Genomic DNA, 26,247 nt, shown 5'->3' with positions numbered 1-26,247 from the left:
ATACAGGGGTGGTCTGAGGATGGCCTCCTTACCGCTGAGCAGGGGCCGGTTGTGCCGGTAGGAGGCAGGCAGCTGGCCGACGTCCTGGGTCCGGTGGCTCATGACGCGGGAGAGGTGGCCTGTGTGGCGCAGGCTGCCCACCACGATGCTGTGCAGGTACACGGGCTCGATGAAGTGGCAGAGCAGTGCGCCCTGCAGGCCCAGCACGTTCCACCTGGGGGGAGATGGGGTTCAGGCCCTGGGTGCCCGGCCCAGGGGGACCTGGCAGTGGGTGGGGCCTGCTCCGGTGACCCAACGAGTTCGCTGGGCTCTGGGCTGCTTTGACTTCAGGGGCCCTGAGCAGAGCATGGGGCTCCGAAATGAAAGCTGCTCTGGGTGCGTGTCGGCTTCTGCCAGCAAAGGTGACAGGGCCCTTGTCAGACTTCCCCTAAATTTGGGTGGAACAAGGTTCCGCGTATGTGTTATTTAAGGTAGGATTCTGCGGTTTCCATTCTAAATAATGTGCTTAAAATCCAGCCTCCATCCGCCGCACAAGCATCACGCAGCTAATTTCTTACATCATTGTTCTTTTCATTAATTAACATTTCTCTACGGTTAGAGCGATCATTGTGGGGCCTCCACGCCGCACATTTCCTTTCATGATTAATAAGGAGTCATTATATTTCCCTTTCCCGAAGCAGTCAATTAACACGGAATTCTTTCCATTAATTACCGAACGCTCAAACCAGCAGGCCTACCTGGAGAGCAGTCTGCTCTGGGAACCTGTGACACCAATTGCTTTAAAAAGTTCTCTTTAAATTTTATTCCAAAAACACAAGCAATTTAGCTGGCGATATTAATTTGCCTCAGAAGCATTGAGGTGAATGAGAAACATCTTTTAATCTCATGCAAGAAAAGGCAGCCATCTGGCTGGCGAGGATGGAGGCGCATCCCCCCCTCCATAAGTGCGGGTCATTAAAGTAATGTGCTCACCCACATAAAACTCAAGTGGAATATAAAAGGTAATATTTACACACAAACAGTTTAGTCCCACAATTTAAACAGTCATTGGTTTTATGAAACGTTTACTTTAGCCTATCCGATTTGCATAACTTCACTTAAAAAAATGATTGTGGTCATTTCTGTGAGTCACATCCTGTCTCCTTGAAAGGAGTGGAGGGCTGTCCTTGGGGTTTGGTGGGCGATTTTCCCAGAGAGGTGGTGCCTGAAAGGTATGAAGGAGAGGACACTGCTGGAGGCATGAGATGCCGCAGAGTGGACATCCCCATGGATAACAAAGCCCTTTCTCAAACGATGAGGTCAGTGTTCCAGAGGCTGTCCATGGACTGGCTTGGAACAAAACTGTATCTGAATGGTTCTGGCTGTGGGATTGTCTAAAGACAAACAAATTCTGTATCTGGCTTTCTCCTAATCACCTTCACAGCAGAGATGATCAGCTTTCTCCTGGCCTGGCTGTAGGAGTTTAACTTGTCCAGCCAATGCTGTCGATAAAGCCAAAGTCATCCTGAATACAAACTGGAGAGTTTTCAGTTTTCTGGAGGTAATGGGAGAATGCCTTTCTTTTGTTCAAACAGTGATATCACTGCAATGTTGACAGAGAAGAAAGTTCTAGATCTGGTTTCGGTGTAGATAATCCTAAAGAAATACGTTTGTGTCTGTCTGTCGGTCACTGAAACGCCAACGATACCTGAGGGGCGATTCTGGGAAGCTGGCCTCTTTAATGAGGGATACACTCTCTGTGCCCGGAGGACCCATGGGACTGCCCGGGCGGCCCCAGCCCAGACTGCCCTGCCCACACTCAGAGGGAGGGACCCCCGTGGCCCGAGATCTCAGCACAGAAGTCCCTGGACAGCAGCTGTAACTACTTGCAGTTCATTTTTATGGAGAAAGTTTTAATCTGTTCATTTAAAGACACATTGCAATCGATAATCAAGTTCAGGTGCTTAAAATTAGAAACCATATCTAAAGGAACATTAGTTCCAGAAGATTTAGACTTTTATAAGCCTCTGGACTCTGAGAGACAAGAGCTAAAGACCCCCAAAACCCGTTCCCCGTCCTTCAGGAGGTGGCGTTCTGGTGTTCGCCTGTGATGGAGGATCGCTTCTCACAGCCAGGCCAGAAAGACCGGCCATGTCCGTGAGAACTGTCGATGCCCCACACCACGCTGGCCTCGTAGCGAGTTTCACTCTCTGTCCCCTGATGTTTAAGGTCCTAGAGACGGTGAATCTTCAATTCTGCATCATCTGTCCACTTCACCTTCTAGGGGTTGGTCAGAGGCCCAGCACTCTTGGGGTAGCAGGAGGACTCCCTCATGCTGGACACAGCTGCTTTTCCCTCTTGATGAGGGGTGAGAACATCACAAAGGAAGGCGCATTTTCTTCTGACAGAGGAGCCAGCTGATGCTACGGGCACTTCTTTTTGCTGCAGAAATCAGTGCTTTGGTTTATGCGGTTGGGCCAGGGTGGTCGGTCCCTCCAGGGCAGTAAGCAGCCCTGTTTCTCCTGCAGCCTGTTGGTCATTTCCCTCAAGATTCTAGATCCCTGTTTACAGGGGCTCAGGTTTTATCTCTTGCGTAGCCCAGGAAGCCACAGGGGCGCCGAGTGTACCTGGGCCACCTCCGTGTGCAGGGTCAGGGTCCAGGGCCTGGGGTCCCTGCTGCCCGGCCCCGCAAGTCCCTGAGCGTCTGCCTCTCTGAGCCTCGGCTGCCCCTCTGACAGCTCTGCCTGACTCTCCAGGGAGGTGGGGCATGTGGACAGAGTCCGGGACTGCAGGGTGCACCTCAGTACCAGACTAGGCCCCCCTCCGGGACCACAGCCCTTGTCCCCCTCCCCACACCAGGGTGGCTCTCGTGTGAGGAAAGGGGCTGTTACCTGGCAATCTTGTCTGTGCAGGACATGGTGACAAGCTGCTCGCCCAGCAGGACGCCATCCCAGGTCTGCACCGCACCTGGGCCGCGCACAGGCACCGTCCCCTCCCCAGACTCGATCTTTGTGCGCAGGTGCCCCCGGAACTTCCTGGCCAGGTGCTTGCTGCTGCTCACTAGGAGATGAGAGCCGTGTAAGATTTGGGGGGTGGGTGGGAAGGGGGCCTCACTAGGGGACGAGAGCCACGTAAGACAGGGGTGGGGGGCCGCGTATGACGGGTGAGGGGGTACTGGGCAGCACCTCTGGGCGGGACAGGCTCATGTAGATGTGGAGGAGCTGGGACATGACTCCGCCCTGGTCCAGCTTGGCCAGCGTCGCACCACAGTTTGGACGGTGACCATCAGAGGCTCTGCAGCCGTCTGGTCTCTGAACACTGAACAAAGGCAGACTAGAAGAGGAGCCGCGTGTACAGCATCGATGTCTGGGCTCCTTCTCACCTCTTGAGAAGTTCTTTTCACCTTTGTGGCCATTCAGAAACCACACTTAGTTTCCAGGCAGCGGGCTTCAAACCCAGTCTAAATCTGAGTCCTGGCTCTATGGTCTCCCAGCTGTGTAGCCTTGGAAAAACTACTTAAGACCACTGTGATAGTTACTTCATCTAAAAATGGGGACAGTGGGGTTACCTCTCTCCTAGGTTGAGGGACTGAGATGGGACCTGGGAGCCCAGAGCTGCTCCCAAGGGTCTGGTGGGGGGGGCGTCTCTACACCCAGAAGTGACACCAGCAGGTGGGGTACTGCCTTGTCACTGTTCCCCATCTTTCCTCTCCAGAGCCCCCACACCCACACACACCACAGTTACATGAAGCACTGGCTTGAACAAGACAGATTAACTTTACTACTTTGTCTTTTTAAAAAATTTCTGTACACTTAGTCTGCATTATATTGTATTATAAAAATGCTTAACTGCTTTGCATGCAAATTATATGTGAAATATCATAGTGATATCAGCACTGATATACACACGATGACATGGATGGACAGTAGATGCCTTCTTTACAAGGTTTCTATATAAGTTTTAGAATTCATGAAAATGCATTACTCTTTTGCATACCTCACTGAACAATAGATGACATTTGAGTTTACATGGGCACCTTCTCTTACAGATCTCAGATAATTCTTGGCATATATTCTCGTGGTTTCTAAGAACTGAAGTTCCTTTCCAACATATTAATAGCACCCAGAGGCCATCTCTGGGGAAGAGAGTCATTGCACTACTCAAAGAGGTTTCAGGTTGTGACTGACCGTGCTACCAACCAGTACTTGGCAATGTGCGGTCCAGTTTGGACTGGCCTCTGAGTCTTCTCTGGAAGGGAGAAACAAGCTGAGAGGCTGAGCCTGGGGATGCCTGGCTCTCCCCTGGCTAGAGCCTGAATCTCTTCTTTGCCATTTTATATGGCACTAGGACTCACGCCCGAGGTCAGGGCAGCGGCCGAGAGGAGCTGCCCCACTCCCTGAGGTCAGGGGCGGTGGCTGAGAGGAGCTACCCCATGCCCAAGGAGCTGCGGCTACGCAGGCGCAGGAGGGCTGAGAGGAGCTACCCCACGCCCCGAGGTCAGGGGCAGCCGAGATGAGCTACCGTATGCCTGAGGTCAGAAGCGGCTGAGAGGAGCAACCCCATGCCCCGAGGTCAGGGGAGGCAGCCAAGAGGAGCAACCCCACGCCCAGGGAGCTGCGGCTGCGTGGGCACAGAAAGGCCAAGAGGAGCTACTCTATGTTCAAGGTCAGGAGGGGCAGCCATGAGGAGATACCCCTCGTCCAAGGTAAGGAGCAGTGGCTGTGCTTTGCTGGAGCAGCCGTGAAGAGATACCCCATGTGCAAGGTAAGAGAAACCCTAGTAAGATGGTAGGTGTTGCGAGAGGGCATCAGAGGGCAGACACACTGAAACCATAATCACAGAAAACTAGCCAATCTGATCACATGGACCACAGCCTTGTCTAACTCAATGAAACTAAGCCATGCAGTGTGGGGCCACCCAGGACGGGCGGGTCATGGTGGAGAGGTCTGACAGAATGTGGTCCACTGGAGAAGGGAATGGCAAACCACTTCAGTATTCTTGCCTTGAGAACCCCATGAACAGTATGAAAAGGCAAAATGATAGGATACTGAAAGGGGAACTCCCTGGGTTGGTAGGTGCCCAATATGTTACTGGAGATCAGTGGAGAAATAACTCCAGAAAGAATGAAGGGATGGAGCCAAAGCAAAAACAATACCCAGTTGTGGATGTGACTGGTGATAGAACCAAGGTCCGATGCTGTAACGAGCAATATTGCATAGGAACCTGGAATGTGAGGTCCATGAATCAAGGCAAATTGGAAGTGGTCAAACAGGAGATGGCAAGAGTGAACATCGACATTCTAGGAATCAGCTAACTAAAATGGACTGGAATGGGTGAATTTAACTCAGATGACCATTATATCTACTACTGTGGGCAGGAATCCCTTAGAAGAAATGGAGTAGTCATCATGGTCAACAAAAGAGTCCAAAATGCAGTACTTGGATGCAATCTCAAAAACGACAGAATGATCTCTGTTCGTTTCCAAGGCAAACCATTCAATATCACGGTAATCCAAGCCTATGCTCCAGCCAGTAACACTGAAGAAGCTGAAGTTGAACGGTTCTATGAAGACCTACAAGACCTTTTAGAACTAACACCCCCAAAAGATGTCCTTTTCATTATAGGGGACTGGAATGCAAAAGTAGGAAGTCAAGAAACACCTGGAGTAACAGGCAAATTTGGCCTTCGAGTATAGAATGAAGCAGGGCAAAAGCTAATAGAGTTTTGCCAAGAGAACGCACTTGTCATAGCAAACACCCTCTTCCAACAACACAAGAGAAGGTTCTACACATGGACATCACCAGATGTCCAACATCAAAATCAGATTGATTATATTATTTGCAGCCAAAAGTGGAGACGCTCTATACAGTCAGCAAAAACAAGACTGGGAGCTGACTGTGGCTCAGATCATGAACTCCTTATTTTCAAATTCAGACTTAAATTGAAGAAAGAAGGGAAAACCACTAGACCATTCAGGTATGACGTAAATCAAATTCCTTATGATTATACAGTGGAAGTGAGAAATAGATTTAAGGGACTAGATCTGATAAGACAGAGTGCCTAATGAACTATGGACGGAGGTTCGTAACTTTGTACAGGAGACAGGGATCAAGACCATCCCCATGGAAAAGAAACTCAAAAAAGTAAAATGGCTGTCTGAGGAGGCCTTACAAATAGCTGTGAAAAGAAGAGAAGGGAAAAGCAAAGGAGAAAAGGAAAGATATAAGCATCTGAATGCAGAGTTCCAAAGAATAGCAAGGAGAGATAAGAAAGCCTTCCTCAGCGATCAATGCAAAGAAATAGAAGAAAACAACAGAATGGGAAAGACTAGAGATCTCTTCAAGAAAATTAGAGATACCAAGGGAACATTTCATGCAAAGATGGGCTCAATAAAGGACAGAAATGGTATGGACCTAATAGGAGCAGAAGATATTAAGAAGAGGTGGCAAGAATACATAGGAGAACTGTACAAAAAAGAGCTTCATGACCAAGATAATCACGATGGTGTGATCACTGGAATGTGAAGTCAAGTGGGCCTTAGAAAGCATCACTATGAACAAAGCTAGTGGAGGTGATGAAATTCCAGTTGAGCTATTTCAAATCCTGAAAGATGATGCTGTGAAAGTGCTGCATTCAATATGCCAGCAAATTTGGAAAGCTCAGCAATGGCCACAGGACTGGAAAAGGTTAGTTTTCATCCCAATCCCAAAGAAAGGCAATGCCAAAGAATGCTCAAACTACCGCACAATTGCACTCATCTCACACACTAATAAAGTAATGCTCAAAATTCTCCAAGCCAGGCTTCAGCAATATGTGAACCATGAACTTCCAGATGTTCAAGCTGGTTTTAGAAAAGGCAGAGGAACCAGAGATCAAATTGCCAACATCTGCTGGATCATGGAAAAAGCAAGAGAGTTCCAGAAAAACATCTATTTCTGCTTTATTGACTATGCCGAAGCCTTTGACTGTGTGGATCACAATAAACTGTGGAAAATTCTGAAAGAGATGGGAAAGAAGAGGAACTAAAAAGCCTCTTGATGAAAGTGAAAGAGGAGAGTGAAAAAGTTGGCTTAAAGCTCAACATTCAGAAAATTAAGATCAAGTGATGGCATCTGGTCCCATCACTTCATGGGAAATGGATGGGGAAACAGTGGAAACAGTGTCAGACCTTATTTTTTTGGGCTCCAAAATCACTGCAGATGGTGATTGCAGCCATGAGATTAAAAGATGCTTACTCCTTGAAAGGAAAGTTATGACCAACCTAGACACCATATTCAAAAGGCAGAGACATTACTTTGCCAACAAAGGTCCGTCTAGTCAAGGCTATGGTTTTTCCCGTGGTCAAGTATGGATGTGAGAGTTGGGCTGTGAAGAAAGCTGAGTGCCGAAGAATTGATGCTTTTCAACTGTGGTGCTGGAGATGACTCTTGAGAGTCCCTTGGACTTCAAGGAGATCCAACCAGTCCATCCTAAAGGAGACCAGTCCTGGGTGTTGATTGGAAGGACTGATGCTGAAGCTGAAACTCCAATACTTTGGCCACCTCATGCGAAGAGTTGACTCGTTGGAAAAGACTCTGATGCTGGGAGGGAATGGGGGCAGAAGGAGAAGGGACGACAGAGGATGCGATAGCTGGATGGCATCACCGACTCGATGGACATGAATTTGAGTGAACTCGGGGAGTTGGAGTTGGACAGGGAGGCCTGGTGTGCTGCGATTCATGGGGTTGCAGAGTCGGACACGACTGAGCGACTGAACTGAACTGAGGACTCGGGTGACAGTGATGACGCTGGTGATGCTGGTGATGGAGCCGGCTTACTCACGCTCGGCCGCGCGCTCGTGGGGTGAGTGCAGGCGCGCGTCTCCGCAGGGCGAGGCGCTCAGGTACAGGTGAAACAGGACTCCGTCTCGCAGCCGGAAGCCGCCCTCCTTCAGCCGCTCGAAGATGGAACGCTCGCTGTCCTCGCACCGCTTGCTGTAGACGGGCGGGTGCTCAGCCGCGACTCGCGGCTGGGCCCCCAGGCTTGGCTCACAGCCGCCCCCGCACCTCGCGCGTGTCTCCCCCCGCGTGGAGCCCCCTGGGTCTGGCCCCCACGGTCCTCCCCGATCTGCGTCCTCGGGGCCGTGACCCTGATTGCGTGTCTGTGGTGGGAGTCATAGGGCCCCGCGTTCCCTAGGGGATCGTCTACACTGTACCAGGTTCTGAGTCAGATGAAGAATGGGGACAGAGAGGCGCAGCCCCCCAGGAACTCTGTACGTGGACCCCTCCGGCAGCCCGCACTGGGGAGCCCCCTTCACAGAAGAGCCTCTCCTCAGCACGGAGGAGCGCCCCCTGCACCGAGGAGCTCCTACCCCCGCACGGAGGAGCCCGGCTGCGGCCTTCCAGCGGCCCCGCCCACTCCCCCCGTCCTGCAGGTCACCGCCCGCTTCCTCCGGGTCCAGCTGTTTCACACGTCTTGCCCCGTTGCTGATTCCTCACACAGGCGGAGCGTGGGAACCCCTGGTGTCCCACCAGCCTCTCTGCCTCCCGACTCTACGCCAGCCCCCCAGCCACAGTTCCCCGGAACCTTGGGGCAAACGCGCATCCTGGCTTTCTGCAGCCATTGCTGGTCCCCTCCCCACGGTCCCCCAGAGCAGGGGCCCGGGTGTCCATTCCCCCTGCCCCCAGCCTGCAGCTGGGAGCCAGCGCACAGCCAGGCCTGGGCAATGGTGACACACCAGAGTCAGGGGTGTTTAGAAACATTTCTGACCTGGACACACAGGGCATAAACCCCTCCCCACGTTAGGTGAGATCTCCAGCTCTCTTCCCTACATTCAGCCCAGGCCGACCCACCGCGGGCCTGGAACTGAGGAGAAGCTGCAGATCAGGGGCTCGGATAAAACTTCCCAGAGTGTATGAAGGCCTTGCTCCCTGTGCATCTGCTCAGCACCCCTGGGCCTGTCCCCGCTCTGTGCGGCTGCTGGGACCCTGTGTTAGCGGGTGTGGGGGACAGCAGACCTGGCCGAGATGCCTGCTGTGCTCGGGTCTACCGAGAGTCTGCCCCTGCCAAGGGGGTCCTCAAGCGAGATGCCCCTGGGACGGCCCAGTGAAGAGCCGTGTGCTTTCGGGGCACGGCCGCTGGCAGGTGCAGGGCTGGCCAGGACCAAGGGGCCACCAGGACAGAGGGACACAGGTGCAGGCCTTGTGCTCACCTCAGGTGCAGCTCCAGCTGTGCGTATAGGAAGTGGACCAGTGCCCGCCTGGCCAGGATCTCCGCGTGGCAGTCGTTGACCACCAGCCCCTGGTCGTTGATGTGCTCGCCGCTGATGCACTTCGTCCCCGAGGACAGGACAACCACTTGGGCTTGCCTGGCATCCAGGCCTGGGGAACAGAGGAGGCATCAGAGCCCGCGGCCACTGCCCTCCCTGTGGGCACTGAGTCTGCTCTCCCCATCTGTCCGCACTCCTCCCCACAACCTGAGTCTCAAGTTTATCTATAAATAGACAGCCAGCTGGCCAGCGGAAGGTGCTGGGGAACCCGGGAACCCAGCCGCCACCTGACCCTTGGCCAAGGATCACCCCCTAACTGGAAGACTCCCTGAGGGTGGGCCTGATGCCCACATGTCCCCTCTGGTCCTGTCCAGGGCTAGGCAAGCTGCTTCCTAGCCAGGCTTTCGGGCCTATGGGGAGCTCTGAGGGATATTGTTATGTAAGTAAGGAAAGCAGCTCCTGCTGCTGGGGGTCCAGAGCCCTAAACCCCAGGGCGTGGGGTGGGGTCACAAAGCCCTGCGGAACAGGAGACAGGACTGTGAGACCACCTTGAGCCAACCCGACCTGCGGTGGAGCTGAGACCCTGATTTCCAGGTTAAATCCTGAGTCCTGGCTTTCCTGAGAGCCATGCCTCCACTCAGAGGGTACCAAGGGCTCCTCCCGGAGTGACCCCCCTCCCCCAGTACACGTATCTGAAAATCAAAAGCTCTTCAAAGGTACAGCTTTACCCAGCTTCTCATTGGTGCCTTAATTAGTTCCGACCCCTCAGAACATCCTTGGACCTGCAGCCGCCTTGGTGGGTGTGGGGGGGCAATCGGAGCTGATGAACTCCGTGGCTTTCCTGACACGTCTTCCTTTCTTCTATCCTTTTCTTTCTCTCCTCCCTCCCTTCCAGCCACCTCTTTTACAAGCAGCTGTGCCCAGCGTGGACAACTGATGGCCATAATTAGGGAGAAAGTGGAATATTTTGTTGAAAAAGATAAGATGGTTTAAACACCCTAAAGCTACCCCTGGCACATAGACAAACACTAGATGTTAGTGTTTTTTCTGTTATTTGTTCACTAACAAACTTAGTGTTATGTTTCCACTAAATTTAGAGACTGGAAAAAAGATGGGGATAGTTTATTGCCACCAGAGAAAATAGGGAGTTGATTTTTTCCCCCATGAAATCTTTGGGGCAGTTACATGCTGGGCTATGACTTGATGACCATCTACATGTGGCATCTGAATGGCTTTGATGGTAGTGTCTGATTTCAGAAGAACACGGCCCAGGTTCAGTCATCTTCCCTTCTTCATGTACTCCTGACACATGTCACCTTCCTGATGCAGGTGGACATAGGCATTTCTGGGATGTAGCCCACAGTCAGGGCTGCTGCCCATCACCTGGTTGAGCTCTGACCCGGTGGGACCTGGTGAATTCTTCTAAACTCCTGTTCATCTGCATGTGAGCCGGGAGTGGGCTGGGTGGTCCTCATGTTCTTTCTTGTTCCATTTTAAGGGGAGACATTTACCATAAATAAGTCAGCACGGATGCTATGTGGGGTCAGTGGTAAATCTGTCCTGCATTTTGTGGTTTAAACTAATAGTTTAAACCCCAGATTTAAAATCAATTGTCCATCACACTCCTCGTTTCGAAGTGTCCGCCCCTTGGAATCTCAATGTGCCCTGTGTCTCCATGGAGACGTTTTGTCAACTAAACTGTTATTATGACCGACTCCTTGGAATCCAGTTCATCATTTACCATCTTTCACCACAGCACGGGGCTTCTGTCCAGTTCATTTGCTCCTACTCATCTCCCCTGCATCCTCCTGGGCATAAATAAAATACCCCACTTTTAGTTTTACTATCGAAGCAACTGCCAGTCATTCAGGAAAAGAGGAAAAGAAAGCATTTGGGAATATGGGGACAAAGTCCTTGAATCCTGCCTCTGTGAGGCCTCTGTGAAGGTGGACATTCCTTTGTGCTCCTGGTGACGGAAAGAAGTCTCAACTGTATTTGATCTGTCAGGATCTATCGAGTGCCAATGGGAAAGCAATGTTTAAGTGCCAGTTCTTCTCAAGCCAGAGTCCAGCCCAACTCTCCACCTCCTTGCTCACCTGAGCAAAATGCACGCAACAAGGCACCTCTTACATCTCTTAACATCTCATGACTCTGAAAGGTTGGCTGATGTTCCAATGCTGAGCTCATCAGCGCTTCCAGTTTTCCCAGAGAAGACAGGCCTGGCCACTGCTCCGAGGACCTGGCATTCTGGATGGGGCTGTCCTGGGCTGTGCTCTCCGCTGCCCAACTTCAAGGAGGTGTGTTTTTTCAGGGCAGGTATAAATCCCAGGCATTCATGTATGTTTAAAGCTGCATGTTAACTTAAATGGGAAAGAGTTAACTTAAACGGGAAAGAGTGAAACCAAAGCTTCTAACTTTTGCAGGCCAAGCTGGCAAAAGACAGTTTTAAATGTAAACTTCTAAAAATATACACTAGGGAACCGCTTTTTTGGCTCTTTCATAACCTTAGACCTAAGCAGTTGCATGGACAGATCTTCAGCACTGTGCCTTGAGTTGTGTCCGGGGCCACGTGGATGAAGGACTGGAGCCTGTGGCTGCATCTTAGCTCTGCACACCCCCTCCCCCCATCAGATGTGAGGGCCACCTGACCTCTTGGTCTTGGTGTCTGTACTTCTTCAAATTGATAATAAAGATTCCCTCCTTTCCCACTTCTCGGGGTTGGTGCAATCAACTGATAGGAGTATGTGAAAATGCTATCAAAATTACAATTTTCATATCAACTGAGACTCATGACAAACAGCTGCTCAGAAATTGCTTCTTTGTGGGATCGTGGGCACCGTCAGAACAGAGCTTGACCCGGGCTGCACCGGAACATGGTCCAGATTTGGGTCCAGAGGCTCTGATCCTCCTCCATTTCCAGCCCCACGGGAAGGAGGGGTTCCAGGGGGAGCGTGGCTGGGGGCAGGGCTTGACCGCCAGGACCTGTGAGTGGAGGGTGTGGGAATGGGCCTGCCTTCCAGCTCTGACCGCAGAGAAAGCATGATGCTGAGTTGGGCTGAGGGCAGGCAGAGCCTGTGTCCCATTTTAATTCAGGGGCTGCCCCCCTGGAGTGGATGCATGGGGTTGAGGGACACCTGGCAGGAGGTTCATCTCCTCGCTTCAGCCTCGGGTGGTCCCTTGTGGATGACCAACTCCTGCCCACTCCACTCAAGGAGGACCTGCAGGGGGATACAGGGCGGGTGGGGTGGGCAGCATTTCTGTTCGGATGGGAAATCCGTGCGCGGTGCGTACGATGACTGGACCAATATTTTACTCACAAATGTGGATGTTCAGACAGAAATCATAACGAGGATAAAAGGTAAAAACTGAAACTAAAGAAAGACGCCACCGATCACAGAGGAATCACTGTGATTAGGGACCAGAGACAGGCTCAGTAATGTGCTAGTGAGTCAGAGAAACCTGAAGAGACTGGCTGGCAGTGAAACAAGAAGAGCATCCTCTGAAGAAATAGGAATCAGAGGACAAGACAGGAGTTGTGGACAGTAGCTTGCAAAAATTAGAACACGGGGCAGCTGAAGAGCTGTCACATACACAGGGAATTTCTAGGAACACAAAGTAAAAGGTATATTAAGAGCAAGTCTTCTCTGGTGGCTCAGATGGTTAAGAATGTGCCTGTAATACAGGAAACCTGGGTTCGATCCCTTGGTCAGGAAGATCCCCTGGAGAAGGGAAGGGCAACCCAGTCCAGTATTCTTGCCTGGAAAATTCCAGGAACACAGAGTAAAAGGTAGATTAACAGGAAGGTGAAAGACAGGGAGTTAGCTGAGAATGTTGAAAATTTGACAAAAATGTGAATGAAAGAAGGAATTTATCAAATAAATGATACAGGAAAAATTGCAAAATAAATGACTTAAACATGTCAGGGAAGGTGACTGGCTCACACCTACACAGTCCTATGAAATTATGTAGCATTCAAGTGAAAAAGACCGTGCCCTCCCGTGGCAGGGGTGGGGCGACCACTGCAAACAGATGTTAGTTAGGACATTCCTAGTCAGAGATACTGGATGAGAGAGCAGAGAAAAGCCCTGGAAAATATCCAGGGCAAGCGAGCGTGAACTCAGACACCCCAGCTCACCCTCCCAGGAGCAAGAGACCTGGGTTAAGAAGCTCCTAGAGACGTGGAGATTCAGTTTCCATCCTATGCATTTTAAAGATGTTTCTAGAGACAGAAGGAGGATGGCATGGATGCTGAGACAGCGGTCCAGGTGGGTGGTATGGGACCCCCGGTCCGGCGGGCAGAGACTCCAGCACCAGTGCACCCTGCAGGTGCGAGGGCTTGGAGGTCATGTGACCCCCCCCCAAGTGGTTTAAGGAAGTCTAGCTGCTCGGACCAACCTTCAGTGTCACATGGTCTGAAAGGTGGGGGGCTTGAGGATGGATGTGACCCAATAGGGGGACAGGCTCTTTCCTCAGAGATGCACCCCCGCCTGCACTGAGAACCGTGAGATTCCTGCAAGCCACCTGACTTTGCCACACAACTTACAGCATCCTGAGTGTGGATGCTGCTTAGTGGCTTCAGTCTTAAACCCATGGCGGAGGTGAGATAGAGGAGACGGCCAAGGCACAGAACACAAGAGAGTATGAACGCCATTGCTGATGATATAAAAATCCATCCACATGCAGAGACGCCACCGGGGGAAGACAGGGTTGACACCACCAGCCCCAATTTACAAAATGGAAAGTGGAGACGCCCCATCCAATCTAACAGGGTGAAAAGCAAAGGGTTAAGTGTATATTGTAGATACAGAAATGGAAAATAACATAGTATCCATTTTTAATAGTGTGAATCAATTGATAAGATTTAGAATAGAAAATCTTGAAACATAGAACCAGCACAGTATTTAGAGTCACAAGAGCAAAATTTAAAATGATTAAAATGTCTGCCTCCCAAGAATATACAATGGATTAAAGACAATCTCTTTAACAAGTGGTGCTGGGAAAACTGGTCAACCACTTGTAAAAGAATGAAACTAGAACACTTTCTAACACCATACACAAAAATAAACTCAAAATGGATTAAAGATCTCAATGTAAGACCAGAAACTATAAAACTCCTAGAGGAGAACATAGGCAAAACACTCTCCGACATACATCACAGCAGGATCCTCTATGACCCACCTCCCAGAATATTGGAAATAAAAGCAAAAATAAACAAATGTGACCTAATCAAACTTAAAAGCTTCTGCACAACAAAGGAAACTATAAGCAAGGTGAAAAGACAGCCTTCAGAATGGGAGAAAATAATAGCAAATGAAGCAACTGACAAACAACTAATCTCAAAAATATACAAGCAACTCCTACAGCTCAATTCCAGAAAAATAAATGACCCAGTCAAAAAATGGGCCAAAGATCTAAATAGACATTTCTCCAAAGAAGACATACAGATGGCTAACAAACACATGAAAAGATGTTCAATATCACTCATTATCAGAGAAATGCCAATCAAAACCACGATGAGGTACCATTTCACGCCAGTCAGAATGGCTGCGATCCAAAAGTCTACAAGCAATAAATGCTGGAGAGGATGTGGAGAAAAGGGAACCCTCTTACACTGTTGGTGGGAATGCAAACTAGTACAGCCACTATGGAGAACAGTGTGGAGAGTCCTTAAAAAACTGGAAATAGAACTGCCTTATGATCCAGCAATCCCACTGCTGGGCATACACACTGAGGAAACCAGAATTGAAAGAAACACATGTACCCCAATGTTCATCACAGCACTGTTTATAATAGCCAGGACATGGAAGCAACCTAGATGTCCATCAGCAGATGAATGGATAAGAAAGCTGTGGTACATATACACAATGGAGTATTACTCAGCCATTAAAAAGAATACATTTGAATCAGTTCTAATGAGGTGGATGAAACTGGAGCCTATTATACAGAGTGAAGTAAGCCAGAAAGAAAAACACCAATACAGGATACTAACGCATATATATGGAATTTAGAAAGATGGTAACAATAACCCTGTATACGAGACAGCAAAAGAGACACTGATGTATAGAACAGTCTTTTGGACTCTGTGGGAGAGGGAGAGGGTGGGATGATTTGGGAGAATGGCATTGAAACATGTATAATATCATATATGAAACGAGTCGCCAGTCCAGGTTTGATGCACAATACTGGATGCTTGGGGCTAGTACACTGGGACAACCCAGAGGGATGGTATGGGGAGGGAGGAGGGAGGACGGTTCAGGATGGGGAACACGTGTATACCTGTGGCGGATTCATGTCGATATATGGCAAAACCAATACAATATTGTAAAGTTAAAAAATAAAATAAAATAAAATAAAATGTCTGCCTCCGAGTTTGCCTGGGGGCAAGGATGGAAACTTCCATTTGTAAGTTTTCTTCTCTTTGTGCTTTTCCCAGTGAATGCAGTGTTTTCATAAAGGTAAAAGCGGTGCTGTTCATAAGTATATATTTCTGCCATTGTATTTTTCAGAGTGGCTACAAAATGGCATCAGTCTCACTTGTGAGATAATTGATGTGGGCGAACTGGCTTCCTGCCTAAAAATGGAGGGGATGACATGTCAGGTTTTATTTCAAAATAAACTTAATTTATAACATTGTAATATATGTTATAAAAGCTAGAAAAAGACATCACCCCCTTTTAGAGTTTCTTAGGCATTTGCTCGGATAACTGAATTAGAATTATTATTACATTGCCCATCACCTTTAAGTAAGTGAATATTTGAAAATATTTCTATTAGTTGTTTTGCAAAATATTTCCCAATCTCTTTTTAATCAACAAGTTTACTAAACCTTCTCTTTATAACAGGAAAAGTAAATTTCAGTAATTTATTCTTCCATGGTCATAAGTTACTAATCAGTGTAGGTTTACCATGTAAAGTCTCACATTCATGTAATATTGCACGCATATGTGCTCAGTCATCTCAGTCCTGTCCAACTCTTTGCAACCCTATGTAGCTCGCCAGACTCCTCTTGTCCATGGGATTCTCCAGGCAGGAACACTGGAGTGGGTTGCCACACCCTCCTCCAGGGGAATCTTCCCAACCCAGGGATTGAACCTGTGGCTCCTGTGTTTATGCATTGGCAGATGGATTCTTTACCACTGAGCCACTGGGGAAGCCCATGCTATATTGGGTTGGCCAAAAAATTCGTTTGAGGTTTTCCATCACATTTTATGGAAAGCCCCAAATGAACACTTTGGTCAATCAATGCATTTAGTTTTTTTACGTGGATTGCCTGCTGTGGACGTGTGGATGGAGGGCTGCCTCCAGCAGCAGTGGTCTGGACTGGGGAGGGGGGCTCTTAGCCCTTAGTTTGGGACATTTTTTATTCTATCAAGGCAGAGTGGCAGGGTTACCGAATGCTGGTGGCTCCAGTGGGGCACCCGCTCCAAATTCAACAGTGTCACTGACAGAAGAGATTTGCTTTTGACTTAGAGCATTACCCTTATAAAGTGATTCTTACATTTCAGAGCTCTTCATGTCCTGTGTCCTAGTCACCAGCTTACCCTGGGAGGAGGCATTTTCATTTCTGTTTTCCCAACTTGGAAAGACTGAGTGAGTGTCCTCGTGCTGCTGCCCCGACCCCAGTGGCCTTGCACTCGGTGGCCCTGGAGAAGCCTCTGGTGTCTAGAGTGAGAGGGAAGCGGGCCAGTTGTCTGGCTTCTAACACCCACGCTTTTGGACAGTAATCGTTCCCTGGTAGGTCATTACCAGCTTACCCCAAACTTTGCAGCTAGAAACAGTTGAATTCAAATAACCAGATGGCTAGTTACTATTAGTAGGTTATTTAATAGTGAGATGTTTTCACCCAAATTGATGGTTTAAAACTAAGCATCACTTTCTTGAACCTGGCTGGTAAGAGCAGCCTTCATGGGCTGTTTGTCACTGTTCTGTCACCGTCCGTGAGCAGTTAGGGGTGGGGGCTGGAGAAGGCCTGCCTTCTGTCTCCTGCAACGGGTTTGTTCAGGGTGGTGTGAGCCCTGAGAGGGGGATTGAGGAATCTCACGGTAAGGGGTTCCCTGTGGGGCCTGACCCTGGCTGAGCTCCTGTAGACAGGATGCTGCGGTCCCCCCGACCACGAGGTGTGGGGACATGCCTGACGAAAAGGGACTGCTGTGCCCTCCGGTCGTCTTCGGGGTTCTGGGGGGTGGACTGTCTGCTCTGTTCCGTGTCTTCATGGGGAGGGGGTCTTGTTTCCAGGCTTGCCCCCTGTTCCCGGCAGGGAGGCGTTACCTCGGGTCATGACGATCCCGGCCAGCGCCTTGTGGCGGGCGTGCGCTGAGGCCAGGCCCGCGGCCAGCTCTCGGAACTTCTGTGTGACCAGCTGGGACACGGCATCTGCGAACTCCTGGAAAACACAAGCAGCAGCCTTGTGACCGCGCCTCCTCCCTCCTTCACTCTGCCCATGGCCCACCGCCCGCTCTGTGACCCCTTGGCCTCAAGATGGCAAGCTGGCCACAGCAATTCTGGCCCAGCATGGCCCCGGGGAATGAGCCCCCAAGCAGGACCCTGGGGGGACTGTCCCTGCCTCCTTCCCGCCTAGCAGAGACTTCCTCCAGTTGCGGGGGAGCTGGTGCTCACACCACTGACAACCAGTTCCCACTGTCTTCCCTGTGTCACAGAACCAATCACCCCAACACCCAGGAATCACCCCAACATCTGGGAACCGCCCTTTCTCTTCAGTGACTTTCCAGGTGCTTCCTGGATGGTGGGGTCCAGAGCTCCCCACCCCCGCTTCTGATTGCCCCCTCCTACCCTGTCCCCATCCAGCCTCTGAACCACCTGTCCTCCATCAAGACCTTCCTTTAAATATCTCCCCTACAAGCCTTTTTTCTTTATCCTTTTAAGGGGTCCTTGACATTTATGTTAAGCGTATTTCTCAATTAACATTTTATAAAGGTGAATGTAGAAAGAAAAAAGCAAAGATTTCTTTAACTTTTCTTACTCTGGGTGGAGGACAGTCTAATTAAGATGTACAGGGGTATTTAGCCGGTTAAAATTTATCTCTTTGGTATTTAACCAGTATCACTTCCTAGGGCGGCTTTGAGACGTCTCGCTTCTTTGGTATTTAACCAGCATTACTTTCTAGGGTGGCTTTGAAAAGTCTCGCTTGTAGTTTTGCCAGGGGGAATTTTATGGAATGTTTATATATTGAACTATGACCCTTAGTTTTTCTGGGTTTAAAAGTCAGAAGAAGAGAATCGTGAATAACCACCTGCATTGGAAAAGTGCATGTCCTCTGTTAAGGCACTGAGGTGTCTCCTCAGACCTTCTCGGAAATGAACAGACTGGGGCTTCATAAGGAACTCAGCCTGGAGCTTTCTGTGCTCAGGCCTCCTTCCCTCACAAACCCTCTCCACCCCCCACCCCCCAGTCCCCCATCTCCCCAGCCCCCATCTCCTCATCCCAGCACTGCAACTATTTTCAGTGATTGGCTTTAATTAGATCACATACATGCTTGCAGCTGCATGTAGTTCTTCATAGTTGGATTTGTATCTGTAAATGCTGTTGATTACGTGGTGTGTTAGGAGCCAGGCAGAAACTTAGAATTCACGTTGGGAGACGCAGACTTACCGTCTAATTTAACACTAGGAATTTTTAATGTTTTAATCACTTGAGATTTAATACATACAGTCAACTCTGGTTACTGCAAACCCAACTAATCAGACTCTGAGATAATTTGATTTTTCTCCATTTGGTTTGTGGTAGAAGCAGCTAAATGCTCAAAAGCAAGCTTGTGTCTTGAATTATTTTTGTAAGTTCAGATTCCAGGGTGCCTCCATGGGCTCCGTGGAGCTCCTTTAGTCTCCTAGGGTGGAGGTGAGCACCCCAACCAACAGCAAACTTTGAGGGTCTTTCCAGCCCACTTTCCAGGTCAGAAGCAACAGTTAGAACTGGACATGGAACAACAGACTGGTTCCAAATAGGAAAAAGAGTATGTTAAGGCTGTATATTGTCACCCTGCTTATTCAACTTATATGCAGAGTACAGCATGAGAAACACTGGGCTGGAGGAAGCACAAGCTGGAATCAAGATTGCTGGGAGAAATATCAATAACCTCAGATATGCAGATGACACCACCCTTATGGCAGAAAGTGAAGAGGAATTAAAAAGCCTCTTGATGAAAGTGAAAGAGGAGAGTGAAAAAGTTGGCTTAAAGCTCAACATTCAGAAAATGAAGATCATGGCATCTGGTCCATGGGAAATAGATGGGGAAACAGTGGAAACAGTGTCAGACCTTATTTTTTTGGGCTCCAAAATCACTGCAGATGGTGATTGCAGTCATGAAATTAAAAGACGCTTACTCCTTGGAAGGAAAGTTATGACCAACCTAGACACCATATTCAAAAGCAGAGACATTACTTTGCCAACAAAGGTCCGTCTAGTCAAGGCTATGGTTTTTCCATGGTCATGTATGGATGTGAGAGATGGACTGTGAAGAAAGCTGAGTGCTGAAAAATTGATACTTTTGAACTGTGGTGTTGGAGAAGACTCTTGAGAGTCCCTTGGACTGCAAGGAGATCCAACCTGTCCATTCTGAAGGAGGTCAGCCCTGGGATTTCTTTGGAAGGAATGATGCTAAAGCTGAAACTCCAGTACTTTGGCCACCTCATGGGAAGAGTTGACTCATTGGAAAAGACTCTGATGCTGAGAGGGATTGGGGGAGGAGGAGAAGGGAATGACAGAGGATGAGATGGCTGGATGGCATCACCGACTCGATGGACATGAGTTTGAGTGAACTCTGAAAGTTGGTGATGGACAGGGAGGCCTGGCATGCTGTGATTCATGGGGTCGCAAAGAGTCGGACACGACTGAGTGACTGAACTGAACTGAACTGAACTTCCAGCCCACAGGCTGCACATTGCAACATCAATGCTTTCTGGTCTAGTCCGTCCCTGATGGGGAGGAGAGGGGTCCTACAGAGACCCCCCAGTCTGGTCTAGTCCATCCTGTGGGGAGGGAAGGGATCCTACAGAGACCCCCGAGTCTGGTCTGGTTCAGTCCCTGGGCACAAGCCCAGCAAGAGTTGTGGTGAAGCCCCTCCTGGCACCCTCAGGGTGGGTGGTCTGCCCATCAGGACAGTGGACAGGGAGAGTCTGGTGGGGTCTGGGTGGGGCAGTAGAGGCTGAATGTGGGAATGGGTGAGAAGCCAGCTTTGCAATATCGAAAGCCCTGTGCAGAGAAGTTCTAAAGACACACTGCAAAAATCCTGAATAATGAGCTGAAGCGTCATTTCCAACACAAATTCCTTGTTAAATATGAAAAAGAGGATGTCTGGAGGCTGGTGATTTAGCTTCCGAAGGCCCCTGGTAGCAGGAGAGGGTCACTCTGTCTTCCGCAAGTGGGTCACAGCCTCTCTTGGGGTTTACAGTGAGAGGAAACGTGATGCCCAGGGGCCTGCCCCCTCACCCATGCCCCCTTATCTTCTGCAGGAGCAGACAGGATGACTGTGGTGGGGGCTGCAGAGTCTGCAGAGCCTCCCAGCCCCTTCAGGGCCTGACGAGCTCCGTCTGGGGTCCGCTGATGCTTTTCGTGCAGAACGTGGCACAGGTTGGACACTTGGAACAGAAGCAATCGGAGGAGAGTGGACTGGCTTCTGGTTAAACGATGGTGATCGTCAGGTGGCTCTGCTTCCAGAGGTTAAGTGGGGAAGTTGGCTCGGCATTTAATGAGCTGCATGTTCCCAACGAAAACAGGAACGCGATGCTACTTGTGTGTATGTGGTCCGCATGCTGCCCGCCGGCCCCAATTACCAAGGCAAATTACCAGCATTATTCAAATAGGAAAAATAAACTTTAAATAGGACCACCAAAAGACTCAAACTCCACTTATTTCCAACACTAATATTTTGAAAGGCCTAAGTAAATAAAATGAGTTGCAGGAGCAGTCCTCGGGGTAAAATTGACATTCAGCCAAAGTGGGGAGGATATTAAAATCGATAGATTATGAGGGAGAGAGCTGTGGGTAAATATTTTCCTGCTGAAATCCCGCCTTCGGGTTTATGCTGCTGGAATATCAGAAAGGTTAGATTTGCATATGGGCAGGGCAGGATGGGGCACTCTCGCCCTCCTGTCCACCTTGTCCACAGCACACGAGGTGAGTGGGCATCCGGAGGCGGAGGCAGGCTGCCAGCGGTCAAGGCAGTGGGGCTGACTTGTGTCCATGCGGCCGGAACTGGGAAGGCCGGAGAAAAGCTGCGGGGATGGTCATCAGGCCGCCAGAGGGCGGGCACGGCTCAGAGGGGGCCCCATGAACATGAACAGGCGAGGATCTTCCCCAGTCTCCCTCTCAACACTCCTCTGGGTCCGAGGAAAAGCTGGGCTCTGGGCCTCAGTCACGGCTCCTGTTTACTGACAATGGCAATAAAGCCTCATTCATTTCAAAGTCAGGGACTGGTGAACACGTGTGCAACGATTCAATTATTCTATATCTTGAATTACTGAATGCCTATAACGAATCTGAAGGAAGGTATGAAAGGTGGAAGGCCTTTGTCACCCTTCCCCGGCACCATGGAAAAACTCTGAACTTGGTACAGAGCTTGGACAGTGATGGTCGAGATGGCCATTCCAGTAACAGCTTCTCTGGTGCCCACGACTCCCCTGGGCTGTCCCTCCCCGCTCCCTGGATGACCCTGACCCCGAGGTGTGCCATCTGCTGGGCGTGCTTTCGAAGAACCTGGATGACGGGTGAACATCGAGGGGCCCGGAAAGCTGTGTATTGACCTGACCTACACCCCTGGGCACGGATATGTGAATGCATCGGTTGTAAGAAGCTATCACACACACATCAAAGCTTCATGCAGCCGAGTTTAGTGAAAATTTGGCAATTTGGGGTGAGAAGATGCTCACCAGTTAGGCCATTTGCTGATCTTTTATCACCTGGAGTCAGGCTGACCGTACTGCTGGCAGCCTGGCTGGTCTACACTCGTCTTTCTGACTTGTCCATCCTGCTGTCAGCCTTGGGCCAGGTGTTCTGGGGTCACTGATGAACGTTGTGTTCGTCAGCCCGGTGCCCAGGCAGCAGCTTCCTGATCATCTTGGCAACAGCAGTGTCCACACCACCCCCTCACACATACACACCCCCACACACACCCCCACACCCCCACATACCCCCCATACCCCCCAAACACATACACATCCCCACCCACACACAGCCCCACACCCACACATACACCCCCCCCATACACCCCCCCACATACACATCCCCCCACCACACATACACCCCCACCCCCAACACATACACACCCCCCCACACACACCCCCACATCCACACATACACCCCCAACCCCCCCCACACATACACATCCCCCCACACACATACGCACCACACACACACCCACCAACCCACACACACCCACACTCCACACACATACACACACCCACCCTCAACACATACACACCCCACACACACACCCCACACACACCCACCCCTCACACACCCCCACTCCACCCACACCCCCACCCCCCACACACCCCCACCCCACACACACCCCACCCCACACACCCCCACCCCACACACACCCTACCCCACACACACCCCACCCCACACCCCCCCACCCCACACACACCCCATCCCACACACCCACACCCCACACACACCCACACCACACCATCCCCATACCACAACACACCCATCCTCAACACACATCCACCCTCCAGACACACACCTACTTCACACACACGCACACCACACATACCCCCACACCACACACACATCCACCCCCTCACACACTCCCACACTACACACACCCCCACACCACACACACCCCCACCCTCCACAGCCCCCTACCCCAAGACCCCCATCGCACACACACACCACTCCCCCACCCCACAAACCCCAGTCAAAGTGTATGTTGCCTTTGGGGCCTCTGGAGCGCCCCCAAACCCCCACCCCAGGGCAGGGAAATTAATCAAAATTTATTGAGCAAGACACTAGTGGGTTTCAAGTCTGATTTCAAGCTTCTGAAATCCAGAGATGAGTCAGATGGGGTCCTCAGTCTGAAGGAGCCCCTGACTGAATATCCCCCCAGGGCTGGGGGCCTGCCTGGAGCTGAGTGACCAGGGCAGCCCATCTCCTTCACCTACATATAGACCCAGAGGGGCCGCTGTGGTCACCTGTCCACAGACCAGCAAGCTGAGGGGAAGTAAGGAGACCCCACATTTGTTATCTTGAATAATTGAGAGTTGAGGTTGTGTGCACAAATGCCAGTGTATCTACATATCGATTAGGTAAATTGTAGTTACTCACAATTATCTGAATGGTTAGATATAGACACATTCATTTAAACATGTTAACAGCAGTTACTGCTTTAACAATTAACTTCAATACAATAAACATGTAGAAGAAAACTAAAACCACATTGGAAAATGTGATATTTCTGCTTTTGTTGCACTGGTGCTTTCTCAGGGAGATATTTTGCATCTGGGTCTAATTAGAATCTTTAAATTCTCATTAGTGTGAAAACATGAGGACGTGCACAGATGAGGGCCTCTGTTTGGGGCTGATTCATGGCTGTTTGAGCTCATCTGGATCGAAGACGACGTAAACAAGAAGAATCACTGCTGTGCATCAAGAGGGAAGGGCTCTCTGTGGGGAGCGCAGCCCCTCAGAGGAAGCGGCGTTTACTTTCTTAGCTTTTGTTAAATTTGGAAGCAGTTGTTTAGCTATTGCCTGAATAGCAAGGGAGCCTCACACCTGTTCTGAAAAATTACCAGGACATCAACGCCGTTCTCCGAATGCTGAGCTCTCAGACCCTTCATCTCGTGACTTGGACCCTAATCTCATCTCTTTACCATGAGAATCGGTTCCCAAAGGAGAAATAAAGTTGGTTAAAATTGCTAACTAGCTTTGAACAGCACACCTGTAGCGCTGACTGAAGCTGGGACTGGGCAGTTCTTCAAGTTCATGGAGGCCTGAGACCAGGGATCCACCACCACGTGCTTCCTGTGTGAGACACGTGGGAGAGGCAGCTGGACATCCGTGGTGGGGAAGGTTGTTGTCCTCGCTTCCTGGACGCAGCACTGCGGGACACACACCTGGGCCCTTGACCTGGTGCTTCCCTCTCCAGGAACCAGCGCCACCCCCTGGGCCACCACGCATGCCACCAGCTGGTGCCCGGCACCACAGCAAGTGAAGGGCTTTCCCATTGAAGCCAGTCCTTAAAGTCTGGAAAGGGCGACTGTCCCTTCAACTCACAGACACCAAGGCAAGATGTGACTACCAGGAGCATAAAGGACATGGAGCCATGTCACCAAAACACGTTTCCAGTAAACAGCACTGGGAAAACCGGAGATTTACAAGTTTCCTGAGAAAGGATTCAAAACAACTGTTTTAATAGAAGCTCACTGAGCTACGAGAGAACACAGATAGACAGCTCAACAAAACCAGGAAAGCAATTCATGCACACAACGAGGAGCTTAACGGAGACAGAAATCATTAAACAGAACCAAACAGAAATTTGGGAACTGGAGAATACAATGACTGTGATGAAAAAACACAGCAGGGAGCTTCACCAGCAGACCTGGTTGAGCAGGAATTCCTCTTAGAGAAATCTGTGAACTCAAAGACAAGTCACTTGGAACTATCCAGGGAAGAAGAAAGGAAAAAAGGATGGACAGGAGAGGGATTTATGGGACACGGTTAAAGGACCGATGGACACATTACGGGAGACCAGAAGAGCAGAGGCAGAACAAGAGGCAGAAAGCTTAAAGAAATAGCGATAAAAAAGCTTCCTGAACCTGGAGAAGGAAACAGACACAGACTCAGGGAGCAAAGGATCTGAAGCGGTTTGAGCAGGATGAGGTCTATGCCAGGACATGCTGTGATTCCATGGTGGAAGTCGAAGACAGACAGAGGCTCCTGAAAGCAGCAAGAGGCAAGAGACTCATCCCTGCTTAAGGGACGCCCGTGAGGTCCCCACTGGGTTTTTCAGTAGAAACCTCGCAGGCCACAGAGGTACATTCAAAGCACCAAGGAAAGAAAAAGGCCACTCTTTGAAAATGAAGGCGTCTCCCAGGCAGACAAAGCTGAGGGATCACATACTTGAGACCAGCCTCGCGATGTGTGTGCACACACACCATGGAGTTGTGTTCACCTTTATGAAAAAGGGGATCCTGAGTCTGTGGCAACGTGGATGGGCCCGGAGGACACAGAAACCCGATGTATGGTACTGGCACAAAATATAGATCAATGGAACAAAATAGAAAGCCCAGAGATTAATCCACGCACATATGGACACCTTATCTTTGACAAAGGAGGCAAGAATATACAATGGATTAAAGACAATCTCTTTAACAAGTGGTGCTGGGAAATCTGGTCAACCACTTGTAAAAGCATGAAACTAGAACACTTTCTAACACCATACACAAAAATAAACTCAAAATGGATTAAAGATCTAAACGTAAGACCAGAAACTATAAAACTCCTAGAGGAGAACATAGGCAAAACACTCTCTGACATACATCACAGCAGGATCCTCTATGACCCACCTCCCAGAATATTGGAAATAAAAGCAAAAATAAACAAATGGGACCTAATTAACCTTAAAAGCTTCTGCACATCAAAGGAAACTATTAGCAAGGTGAAAATACAGCCTTCAGAATGGGAGAAAATAATAGCAAATGAAGCAACTGACAAACAACTAATCTCGAGAATATACAAGCAACTCCTACAGCTCAACTCCAGAAAAATAAATGACCCAATCAAAAAATGGGCCAAAGAACTAAATAGACATTTCTCCAAAGAAGACATACAGATGGCTAACAAACACATGAAAAGATGCTCAACATCACTCATTATCAGAGAAATGCAAATCAAAACCACGATGAGGTACCATTTCACACCAGTCAGAATGGCTGCGATCCAAAAGTCTACAAGTAATAAATGCTGGAGAGGGTGTGGAGAAAAGGGAACCCTCTTACACTGTTGGTGGGAATGCAAACTAGTACAGCCACTATGGAGAACAGTGTGGAGATTCCTTAAAAAAC

The 26,247-nt window shown here is 49.7% G+C and overlaps 1 protein-coding gene across 1 annotated transcript in view; it reads right to left on the bottom strand.

Annotated features, from left to right (window-relative positions):
• Window positions 1-26,247, bottom strand: part of ADARB2 (adenosine deaminase RNA specific B2 (inactive)) — a 236,013-nt gene that overhangs the window by 2,776 nt on the left and 206,990 nt on the right. Inside the window, exons 4-8 of the mRNA XM_055544168.1 lie at window positions 17,495-17,609; window positions 9,170-9,338; window positions 7,801-7,952; window positions 2,871-3,039; window positions 33-214 (exon numbers count right to left, since the gene is read on the bottom strand). Of these exons, the coding sequence (XP_055400143.1) occupies window positions 33-214; window positions 2,871-3,039; window positions 7,801-7,952; window positions 9,170-9,338; window positions 17,495-17,609 (787 nt within the window). The remainder of the gene's footprint in view (window positions 1-32; window positions 215-2,870; window positions 3,040-7,800; window positions 7,953-9,169; window positions 9,339-17,494; window positions 17,610-26,247) is intronic.

Source organism: Bubalus kerabau, chromosome 13, assembly GCF_029407905.1.
Source record: "Bubalus kerabau isolate K-KA32 ecotype Philippines breed swamp buffalo chromosome 13, PCC_UOA_SB_1v2, whole genome shotgun sequence".
In the NCBI taxonomy this organism is placed as follows: domain Eukaryota; kingdom Metazoa; phylum Chordata; class Mammalia; order Artiodactyla; family Bovidae; genus Bubalus; species Bubalus kerabau.
The sequence above is the reverse complement of the archived record's forward strand: the minus strand, read 5'-3'. Positions and strand labels throughout refer to the sequence as shown.